The sequence below is a fragment of the Podarcis filfolensis genome (genome assembly GCF_964270895.1).
Source record: "Podarcis filfolensis genome assembly, chromosome: 11".
NCBI classification, from domain to species: Eukaryota; Metazoa; Chordata; class Lepidosauria; order Squamata; family Lacertidae; genus Podarcis; species Podarcis filfolensis.
Window position 1 is genome coordinate 36,275,798 of NC_139613.1, and position 12,187 is coordinate 36,287,984.

At 39.0% G+C, this 12,187-nt stretch overlaps 1 protein-coding gene across 1 annotated transcript in view; it reads right to left on the reverse strand.

The window, feature by feature from the left end:
* Positions 1-1,422: 1,422 nt before the first annotated feature.
* The window catches only part of ELL2 (elongation factor for RNA polymerase II 2), a 35,666-nt gene continuing 24,901 nt past the window's right edge, over positions 1,423-12,187 (reverse strand). The window contains exons 9-12 of the mRNA XM_083576854.1: positions 11,463-11,529; positions 7,484-7,655; positions 5,040-5,084; positions 1,423-2,886 (exon numbers count right to left, since the gene is read on the reverse strand). Coding sequence (XP_083432980.1) covers positions 2,770-2,886; positions 5,040-5,084; positions 7,484-7,655; positions 11,463-11,529 — 401 coding nt within the window. The 3' untranslated portion in view covers positions 1,423-2,769. The remainder of the gene's footprint in view (positions 2,887-5,039; positions 5,085-7,483; positions 7,656-11,462; positions 11,530-12,187) is intronic.

Consider the following 12,187-nt stretch of genomic DNA (forward strand, 5'->3'; position numbering starts at 1 on the left):
TGTTAATCTTCTGAAGCAAAAACAGCACTTAAATGATAACAAAATCATATGCATTTGAAGTCTAAAGTTCACTTTGTCCAGCTGCGGGAAATGAATTTTGTTTGCAGAAATACTATGTTAAGGAGAATATGGATTGAGAGGTTAGTGTGTGGAACAACTGGACATTTCCCAGGCCTCATGGAGAATGTGCACATAATCCGCCCACAAAGAAGGAATTGTGCACATTTCCCAGACAATGTATGTAGTCTCCAACTGGCCTTGGTAAATACACATATATTGACTGAATTTTGTCCATTCTCAGGTCATTATGCATTATGTCCAACAGGCTTTGAGAAATCCTGTCAACGTATACACAAGGAGGATGGAAAGAGGGGAAATATAAGGTTCAACGGCAATGAAATGTGAAAAGTACATTCAATTAACACTTAAATGTATATTAAATATAATGCACTGGGCCAGATGGTGTATCTTGTCTAAGGCCATGCTGTGGGTTCATGGGTGCACTGAAATTTGAACTTAGAACTTTTTGTTCATAAATCACTTAGCTATACTGCTACAGCAATTCTCAAATTACAGTTCATTTAAAGTAGTTGTCAGCTTTCAAGGCATGTAATGATGGAACCTTAGAGAAAAAATAGAGAGAAATAATCACTCTTCAGCTACTTGTAAACAAACTTGTAAAATCATGAAGTGCATGCAACTTCACGGGTGGATTTATTTTGCATTATGATGTATTACAAATGCAGCATTAGTGCTTTACAATCTCTCTGCCGATTAGCTGTATCACCACTTTGAGCTAAGTAACCATCATTCTGGTTTTACAACAGGGAGGAAATGAGATGGAGGAAGTGATTTGCCCAAGGCCATGGCTGAGTTAGGTTACAAACCAAAGCTTCTCTGCCACTCAGGCTGATGTCCATGCACTTGCAGCAGATTGAGATTTCCCACTCAAGTCTCGTGAGTAACAAAACTACATATGACAACTGGTCAAAAAGAAAAAAAGTTAACACCAGTATGTAGCAGAGAAAAATGCCAAGTTTGATATTACTGTTGGGTCCTCTATGCAAATAACATTTAACATAAAAAAGAATGTTGCCAAATGCAATTCAGAAATTTCTGCATCAGTCTACTAAGCCTTGAAAGCCAATACACCAAAAAAGTACTTCTGAGGAAGAGGTTTGACTGTAGTAAGTCATAATATGTTAAAATGACTACACTAAAAAGCTGTGAAAATTTATGCTTTGAGGCTAAAATAATGGGCTGTGAAGAGGTACATGGTTTCTTGTGAAAAATGTTCCAGATATTATATTTTTTTGTCTTTAAAATCTGAGTCCAGAATTTCAGAGTTATATGTGTATAACGCTTACAGTATTTGTATGAAATGTACCATGTTCTGCTGTACAGCAACACACAACAACTGAGTTGATGCTGGAGACAAGTTTATTAAAGATACTACCAAAATTTTGGCAAACATTCCAAAAAATAAAATAAAATCAGACTTGTAAACATAATGCTTCCCTTTTCAATTGGCAGCACTTTTGAAAGAAATATATTAAGACAAAAGAAAAGACAAGTATAAGTCAATTTTGTGACCAAATAACTTATGTTCCCACATGATAAAGTGACGGTTTAACTTAAATTAAACCAATTAACTGCATGAAATGAAAGTTTGTGCTGTTTGATGATCACAGTATTTTATAGTTAAATACATCTTTGTTATATTCCTGACACACAGGAAGAAAAATCTTTAAATATACATTTCATGTAGGCAATAGCTTCATTGCATATTCTCTTCAAAAATACTTTTTATAGCAGTATATAAATAGGTCACCTACATGTTAATTTTATAATTTTGTCCCAAAACTATAGAATTTTTTTTTTGTAAAGTATCAATTTTTCCTGGATAAGAAAGCTGACAAATTGTTGAAATTGTTGAAATGGAAATATTTGTCTTCCAGAACAGATGCAGCAGTTTTATTGGAAAAAAACCCCTGCATTAACACTTGTCAGTTGTCAACCTGAACATTTGGCCTATATAGCAGATTTACCCCCCAACTGTGTATGCACACAACCCCCCTCCTCTCTCTCTCTCTCCCATGCACACACGCAGACACACACACACACTATTTCAGACACAGTAGTGCTTCCCATTTTAATGTACTGGGAAGCAGTGTTTATGGAGAAATGGATTAAGTACAATTCAGATACATAAGCAAACAATGTAAGGCAATCATTGCAGTGGGGGTTGAAATCACAGAAATAAGTTACTCTTGTTGATAGGTGTGTGCATGTGGGCATTCACACATACACACCTCTGAACCCTCCAGAAACAATGTTTATTTTATTGTGCAAATTTTTAAACTTTCTACCATTTAAGGCAAATCGTTTTTGCATTAACAAGAAAAAGTCAGGAAGAAAACAGGCTTGTAATTCATCCAAAAGCATCTGCTTCTGCTACAATTTATATATATATATTTTAAAAATGTGCACAACCTCAGAACTACAGAGACTGGATCCCCAGTACCCAATGGTAAAATGATTTCCATGGATAAACGAGTAAATGTTAAGGATAAAAAGGGACTGGGGGAAAAAGCAGCTTCAACTATGCAGGGAAGCAACATCCTCACCATCAAGAAAAACAGCAACTCGGCCTGCTAATGCTGAAACTCCCGCATTAGAGATTTCACTTTGTTTTTAAACCTTAGAGCAAGTCATATGGAATTTTAAATAAATAATCTTTAGTTTATTCACATCTTCTGGTCCAGAGCCCTAGTGCCATGACTCTGCGTGCCGTTGGTCATATTCACCTATAAGTCTCTTAATGTGAGCCAGCTTGTTGTGGAGATATTCACATCTGTACTTTTCTTCATGGTAGTTAGGACTAGACTGCAACAGAAACAAAAGTAAAATTCTAACTATATACAGAGTATATATTTAGCATATTTATATCTCATCGTCCTGACACTGACAGTATATAAGACACAAAACATTGTTTATATGTTTGCATTTCACTACTTTTTAAATCACAGATAAAACAAAACCTAATCTGTCCCACCCCCCACAAACATCTCCTGAAACCCTACCAATTCAGAAAGAATAGGAACCACCGCAAAGTTGGGCTCTTAAACCCATCTCAGATACACAGTTCACGAGGACACCATGGTCGTTGGCACTGATGCCAAGAGGTCCTGCACAATAATCAGGGACATGCTTCCCTGTCTAGGATCAGTCAGGGATGTTTCAGTCACAAAATTGGAATAGAAAACAGGCTGAAGATTCAGACAATCAAATTCCATAGAGGAAACTTTTGATTTCAGGGGTTTTTTTTGTTAGCCTTTTTTTGTCCTTTGTATGTTATACAACCCATGCCCAGGCATTTTCCATAATTAATCAGATAGTTAACAAAACTTACGCAATTATACAGTGTAATTCACTGTATTCTGTTCTCTGCCTATCAAGGAACTTGTGTGTTTTGCTTAAGACTGGTGACAGATCTGGCAGCGACCACATGTTTTAAAAAATGAGGGTACTTCCTTCTCAGAGAATCCATGGTGTAACCTGAGACAACTCTTGACATACACAGTATTCAAAAGGCATACCTAACTAATGCTACATTGGAACAAGCAATGTTCAAATACTACGTGGCCTTGCGGTTACAGTGGAGGTTGGCTGCATATCGTACTGCAGTAGAAAGGACAGGTGCCATTTTGTTTCAAAACGGGACCAGCTGAGATATTTGTGATGCGCTGTATGTGGCCCCAGGATGTGATTCAGGAGACACAGTGCATATAAAGTGTCTGACATGTCCACAAATACAGCCATGGGTTCCCAGAACTAATTTGATCACTGTGGTAACTGAAAAAAATGGTTACCGCACAAAAGAGAATTGGGCACAGCTATTGCTTTTGGACCCATGGCTGAACCAGATCATGTACTACTTCCTCCACATTGCTGGGTCCTTGAGTCACTCTCACAGTTTTAACATGGGTTTAACACACATGAATTGACCCAGAATTTTTAGGAACTCTGTAAAATTCTGGAAGCAGGAGGTACAATGCAGGGAATACTAGGTACTTCTAAATCCTACTGTGCAGGGGAAGCCCAATGTACACAGTTACATGAGATAAGATGAAGCCTCTTGCACTTTAGTGGGATTCAGACATTAATGTATCTGGATTGCTCATGTGAAAAACACTTGTTGGGGGGTTTATACCACCCTCATCTGCCTCTCTCCACCTCCGGCAATGGGACCAGCTGATGTCCTTCTCAGTTCAAGTCTCTCTGGCAGAAGGCTCCTCCCCAATCCTCAACAGATGGTTCTTCCAAGGCCCGAGTGACTGTCACTTCCCTTTCCAGCTCTGCTCTGCTTCCTAGGTTATGTGCCCAGGCTCAGAAAGTGATGCAGCCACATAAGGCATACAGATGCTCAGTACCATATTTGCAATTACTCCTTCAGTTTTAAGCAGCAAATGAGGGAGAGCACATAAGAAGAGGCATATGGTCAATTAGAGCCTCGTTTCTAAGTCACATTTCTAAAATTCTCATTGTTTTAAGAGCACTATTTATAATTCTGAATATCTGGGATCAATACCAAGCCTTGGCTGTCACTATGGCTAGAGGATTCAGTTGGAGAGTGGAATGCTATAGAAGGCAGGACTAAAATGTGTATCACTCATATGAAGATTCACAATTCACATTGATCATAGAAGCCAAAACAAAACACTTGCCACAAAATTATTAAAAACAGACAAATAGAAGCATTTGTCCAGACTGAAAAGCAAGCCCAATGCAATGAGAATCCAAGAGGCAATGATCCAATATGGTTTCAGTATTTAAATACACGTCACCTAAATATGTGTTTTGATCCATTTCAGTGTAAAATTAGAAGTGCTAGAATTCTATACAGTGAAGCCAATATGAGTACAGGAATTAGGTCTTTTTGATGTTAACTCTGAGCTCTAATTAATCCTATTCAACTGGCATGGCATACAGTTTTATACATACACCATACACAACAATTAAATAAAGGTTATACAAACCTGTTTGATCTTTCGATATTCTTGTAAAACTTCATCATGAAGGATCTACAAGTTTAAGGATAAATTTATGGTTACTAAGTACAGCTAGCAATTAACAATTACCTTAAGATTAACTGAAGACACTGTACCGTAAGAACATCCATCTTACACATTCCTGGATCACACATTCATTTTACCAAAAACTCCCACTCTCCCCTCAAGAATTGGGATGGTGTGAATTTGGTATTACAGTTTGAAAACCCATTTGGTAGAGCCCCTCATTTCTGCCTTCTCTGAGGAAAAATAATTGCTCACTTAATAGAGAAGAACAGTCAGTAACAAAGAGTCAATGAGCCAGTTCAGAGAATTATATCTCAGCTTACTAGGCTGAAATATGAATAAGAATTTAAACCAACTTCAAACTGTTGCTTAATGTCTTGGCTTGTTCTGGAGCTGGTATCCCTGGAATACTGAAGCTACAGTATCCCAGTTTGGATGAAACAGGAAACTATGATTTGTGGGAGAGCCTTGTTGTTTTGATGGATGTCATTGGAGGCTAGAGCTTAAACACGCCACCCCCCCCCAAGGGGACTATGAACTTAAAGCAATGTTGAGATACAACTTATGTTTAAGAGGAAGAACATGGGCCAAAAGTCACTGTGGAGGTGAGAGAAATTTTGCAACGTATGTGTGAAGCGGTGCAGGGTCTCTGGAGATGCTTCTGATGGGAGCGGGAGGTGGTCACCACTTGTCAGCTATACTTGGAGAAAAATACCCTGCCTTCAGACTGAGAAAGAAAGTGGCAATTTCCTGGAACTTGTTGATCTAGCTGACCAACTGAAAGGAGAAGACTATATAGAACTTCCTACTATGGGATGGAAGGGACAGGAACTGAGCAGAGGAAGACTGGAGTTATCCTTGAGATTTCAGCTGTCCACCCCAATCACAATGGAACAACAATACAGTGGTACCTCGGTTTACGAACTTAATCCGTTCTGGAAGTCCGTTCTTAAACCTAAACCATTTTTAAACCGAGGCGCGCTTTCCCTAATGAGGCCTCCCGCCACCGGTGCCCTTCCACTGTTTGGATTCCGTTTTTAGACCAAGGTAGAATTTGCAAACCGGGACACTACTTCTGGTTTTGCGGAGTTCGTAAACTGAATCGTTCGTAAACAGGACTGTTCTTAAACCGAGGTACCACTGTATTGTGACCAGCCAGCAACAAATGCAGTTTAATACATCAATGGCAGACACACAAGACCAATGAATGTCAACAACTGGATTTATCAGATCACATCTGGACTGAAGAGAAAAGAAATATTGCTCCTCACTTGATGTTATATGAAAAGTTAAATAATATAATACAATGAATAGAAATCATTAAGAGTGCAGCTGTTGACTAAGTGATAATTTTGTAAAATGGAATGTAACCAGTGGTAAATAGGAGTATGAAACAAAGTATTAGTAGATGATAAAGACGCATCAAGAATGGCATGTGGGAAGCCACTTAAAACAAAATTGTATTAATTTGGAAATAATTAGTAGAATTTTCATAATCAAGCTAAAATTTGGAAAACCAATAAAATTGACAAAAAAAGAAACAGGAAGCTATGGCTAATTAGGGGCTTTCTGGTTGGTTGGTTTACACTGCATGCATACAGCTCCTTTGCTCTTCCATTTGCAGTGTGAGCAAATGTTCATCTCAGTTTATTAAACCAAGATATGCTGAATGTGAATGCTGAATGTGGGCATTGCCTTTTAGCATCAGAGAGCTTTCCGACTAGACACTTTAGGAAGTCTCCTCTCCTGCTGTTCTCTTTGTGCTAAGCAACACTCCAGGGGTTAGAGGCTAGGACAAAAGAACCAAGTTTATACAAATATATTGTTGATCCTACCACAACATGAGCGTCATCCTGCTCTTGCACAACCCTTTGCCATCACTAATCATTGGTTTTAAGACTCAGCAGCAAATACTGCTTCTCATTTATCTTAAAGTAACCTGAAGGCACAAGACTGATGAACCTATATCCCTAATCACTATATTGGTTTGAACCAGAGAATGGGAGTAAACACTGAGGATCAGTTCATGATGGATATGTAAATAATTCTCCTAAAATAATTCAATACTAGTTTAAGCCTTGCCAAGGAAAGTAAAGATCCATCACTTCCCAAAATAAAAAATGTGACGGGGTTTACAAAATAGAACCAGCCCCTGCCAAGTCTCCAGGACAGGAATGATCACAATTGTGGAACATTTCCCAAAAGTTCTTCTCTATAAGGCCTCCATGGAGGGATTTGGCACATGCAAGGTACAGTCAAAAGTTCTTATAGAACTTAACATTATGGCCATACCATGGGGAACAGATGTAACGTACGTCCAACAATACTAATCCAAATCATGAGGCATACTTGGATGAAGGTTAAAGCTACATTAACATCAGAGGAAGGTGGAAAGCAAGTTTTACCTGATATTCTTTTGATCCTGGAGAAACCAGCTTACGCTGTGCATCTAGTTTCATAAACCTTCTAGTAACACTCTCCATCCTTGCATGCAAGGTTCTATATTCATCATATTCTGCGTTGAAGTCATCCTTGTAACTTTGTCGTTGTTCATAAGAGATAATAGCTATGTATTTTCTTTTTTTAAAAAAAAGAAGAAATAAAATAAACAAGATTTAAAATTCATGGTATTGTAATTTTTTAAAAGGGTACCATAATTCACTTCCCCTTAAAAACTTATTAAGAGGTATAAATTACTTAATTCCCCTTTCACTGTCATGGTGATCTAACCACCTTTTAACTAGTCAGAATTTAGTTTCTGCAATCTCCAGGTTACCGGTTATTTTGTTCAAAAAAATGTTCACAATGACATGCATTTTTTACATAGGAACCAAGAACATTAAAATCAAACACTGCTGGTTTTTAAAATTCTTCTGTGAATCTGATTATAGTTTATATTTCCTACAATTAATACAACTGAAGGACCTTTTAAATATCAGGCAAAATCTCATGACTTGGGTGGACTAAAGAAGTTAATAAAAAGCCCAGGTGGCTAAGACTTAAGAAATAGTTACAGTATTGTATCAATTACGATTGTGTAGGAGGAAAGATAAACAGCTTCCACCTCACTGAAGATGTTTTAGTGGAATTACATTTTATGCAATCAACCTAATTGCTGCTTATTGCTACATATCTCCAAGCCTCCCTCTCTGCTGGGTTAGGGGAATTAGAAGGAACAATATTATAGATTGTCTCCTTTCTGTTCTTGCATTGTCCTACGTTATACCCTTCACTTTATCATTATTCACCTTTTCATTGCTCTTACCATGCAACAGCCCTCTTTGATTCCCTAAACTGGCTTCCTGTTTGCTCCTAGATCATGCACAAGATTCTTATCCGTACCTTCGCAACCCTCCATGGCCTTTGCCTTTCCATATTCAGTTCTTGTATCTTGACACAACCCTAACTGTAGCTATTACTCATCCAGCTCCACCCTCCTCAACTATCTGAAGGTCTTCTCCTACCTGAAATAACTTGACTCTTTGCTGCCCCTTCTACCCAAAACTGTCTCCCTGAACACCTCCATGTTGTTTACTCTCTTCAAGTACTTCCTCAAAACCCGCTTTTGCCATGTTATGAAGCCTCTGGGACAACCCCCAGTCCCGATAGCCGATTGTAACTAAACCCAAGTACATCTATGAGAAATAATGGTACATTCTACTTCCATTTACTGCTGCCTCCATCACTCTCCACTTCCTCTATTTCCCTTGTGCCTATTTTTAGACTGCAGGTGCTTAAAGACCCGTTTTCTCTCTTTTTGTAAAACACCATGTACATAGGCAGCACTGTAGATTAAAAAAAACATTATTCCACTGGCCTTGGAACCCTTTATCTGTTTTCTGCATGACTGCTAACAAACAGTGCCTTTGGGAGAGAAATTGCTAGCCACACTGTCAAGTGAGTTTCTACAGGAATACAAGACACCATCGTCTCAGATTTTTCTGCACAAAAGGAATGTGTGCTGCCCAAGTAGAACAAAACGGGGCTCTGTGCCAGTTACAGCTGATACGCGATAGACATGTGCAGGCAGTGTGATTCCAGGGACAAGGGTCATGTGAACATGATTGGTGTCATTGCACTCTCACCGCCCTGTTGTACAGTAGCACTACTGGGCAAGGTTGTGTCAGCATTTCGATTCACAACATTCAAAAGCACACACTGCTCTTTCTCTCTCTTTTTTTTACACCAAGGGTTATTAGGTTTACTGCATGTATTTAAATCCCCAGTATGGATGGCTTTAAAAAAAAAAAATCTTGTTAGAGAACGAGAAGTAAATCTCTTTCCAACACAGAGGGGTGTTGGAAAAGCATTTCAAGTAACTCATAAAAATGTGCATTTCATTTTCTTTGTCTCAATAAACAATTACAAACAGGACATACTGAAAATCAGCAACCAGATGTTTGAAAATAGTTACTTTTCAGCAGGATTTCTACAATAGCATTAACTAGTTAATTATTAGTGAATAGCTAAATCTGTGCCTGCTGCAAACTGGACATCTACCAAGAGGAGATGTTATGTCTGAACGGTGCAAAGTTCTAGTTGTAGAAATGTTTACACCCCAAGCAGGCTGCAGTCCCACACCACTGGCACTGCTGAGAGGCCAGCTCCACCAGATGTTTCAGCTTCCTCAACTATCACCTGACAGCAGCTTTCCATCAGGTTGCAGGAAAGATTAAGACTTAAGCAGAAGAGCAACTTTTGGCTCCTCCTCTCCTCGAACCATTTCTGTCTCAGCTGGTCATTAGAAAAACTTAACTGAGAACTAATGCCCGACTTTCCCCCCCTTTCCTTCATCCTAATCTCTTTTTCTTTTGTGTCTCTTTTTAAGCCTGAGGGCAGAGACTGTCTTATCACTGGTCTTTGTGAGGCACTCTGGGAGCCTTTTCAGATGAACAGCTGGGTGGGAATGCTTTAAAATAAATAAGTGGGCTTAGCTGATTGGACAATATTTTTGTTTTTACATCCCCCACCACTATCTCATCTAAGAAGCACACACACTCCACATGATCTATTTCAAATTTTAGAAAAATGATTTTGAAGCACAGACATATTCTGGGGAAGAGGAGCAGAGAAAAATCAAAACAATAGTATTTTTTACATGAAGTTTTGCTGTTTTTATTATAAACAGTCATAACCCAGTCTGCATTGCAATGGCTTTTTCAAAACAGGTGTAGCCTGCTAGGCCACAGGAATATTCATGCAGCCATACATTCATGTTGTTTTGATGCCCATTTGTTTCCTTGACTGCAATGGCTTTTGTGTGCCATTATTCTTTTTCACTCCCTTTTGCTTTCGATGCCATTTATCAAGGGTGACCCACGCGATTTTGTTTGCATCTGCGCCACAAAATTGCAAGGCATACCAGTGAGCAGTTGTCAACAAAATCACATGGATTGCCACGGCCAAATTAAACGGCAAAAAAGGAAAGGAGAAAAAATTGTGTTTATAATCAGCCGCTGCCAAGGGAACAAAATGGATGCAGAACATAACAAAAAACAAAAAACAAAAACCCAAAACAAATAAATTCAGGTTGCTGAGAATCATTTGACTCCAAACGTCTGGGAACAATTTGAATTCAGCCAGCTATCTCATCTAAGAGAGTTACTCTTTTAACAGATTACACTTTCTGGAAGGATGAATGGGCAGATCTCAGTACCAAGAATCAAGATGGCAGACAAGCTAGCCAAAGAACACAGGTACTTTTGACTATTTTATTCTTATGAAAAGGCCAGAGGTGAGGTAAACATGAACTTTATTCACACGCACTCCTCGAGATGGCATATCAACTAAGAGACTTTTCTCTTCAGCGTGGGAATCGGAGGGAAAGTCAAGGCAGAGCTGCAATAACGCAAGTCTACTTGAAATAGACTTGAAATGGGTGGTGCTGTGGTCTAAACTACAGAGCCTAGGGCTTGCCGATCAGAAGGTTGGCGGTTCGAACCCCCGTGACGGGGTGAGCTCTCTTTGCTCGGTCCCTGCTCCTGCCAACCTAGCATTTTGAAAGCATGTCAAAGTGCAAGTAGATAAATAGGTACCGCTCCAGCGGGAAGGTAAACAGCATTTCCGTGCGCTGCTCTGGTTCGCCAGAAGCAGCTTAGTCATGCTGGCCACAAGACCCAGAAGCTGTCTGCGGACAAGACGCCTGTTCCCTTGGCCAGTAAAGTGAGATGAGCGCCACAACCCTAGAGTCATCTGCGACTGGACTTAACGGTCAGGGGTCCCTTTACCTTACTTGAAATCTTACACAGAGCAACATTTCCAGGCAGCTTTCCCCTCTTTACTTAGTAGCTTTCTTAGTTACTAAGTGCTTTTTCACTTTGAGGGAGCACTGCATAAATTGCTTCCTGCCACTCTATCCCCTTTCGCCAGTATTATCCTACTTACACAAAGTAGTCCGGTAGTTCACTTGTTGACAAAGGATCTGTGGTGGAAGCGCAAGTCTCTTCAACACCTATAAAGAAATACAAGTTTACACACTTTGATAAGAGATTGTTCCCAAACCAAACTGGATTTGACTTTCAAGTGCCTACACAGAGGGTTCCTTTCTAGGCATTAGCTTTAAGAGACAATTAAGAGAAAGCCACCCTATTGAATATTTATAATAGTAGTTGCATGACAAATTCTCAATCAGCCAATGGCAGGAACTTAAAATGCAAAAGGAACTTTGGTCTGCGTACAATAAAAGCAGTCCAGTCTTAACCTAAGGTCAGCCTTCTATTATTTCAAGACAAGTTGTGGCATCTGCACAGCAATTCAAGAATTTCTGTGGCAGATGTCGGTGGACAAAAGGAGATGGGAGTTTTACATCAACATCCAGCTTTCACTAGGGCACAATAAACAACAATGGAGTGGAATGCCAAAGTGCTTTTCTTTCTGCTAATTCTTCCCCTTCACACAAAGTTATGAATATGCAAAGATAATCAAATAATTTACTATAAAAGAAGATGACAAGCAATTACTGGGTTGAATCTATCTGTCATCAGAATGGCAGGGTTAAAAATAATTGCTTGGATGTAAAGAATTTATTGTATGAACAGAAGGCACTTGCACTTACATGTGAGGCAATATATATATAGATTTCTTACAATGATGCCAAACACAATCAAATA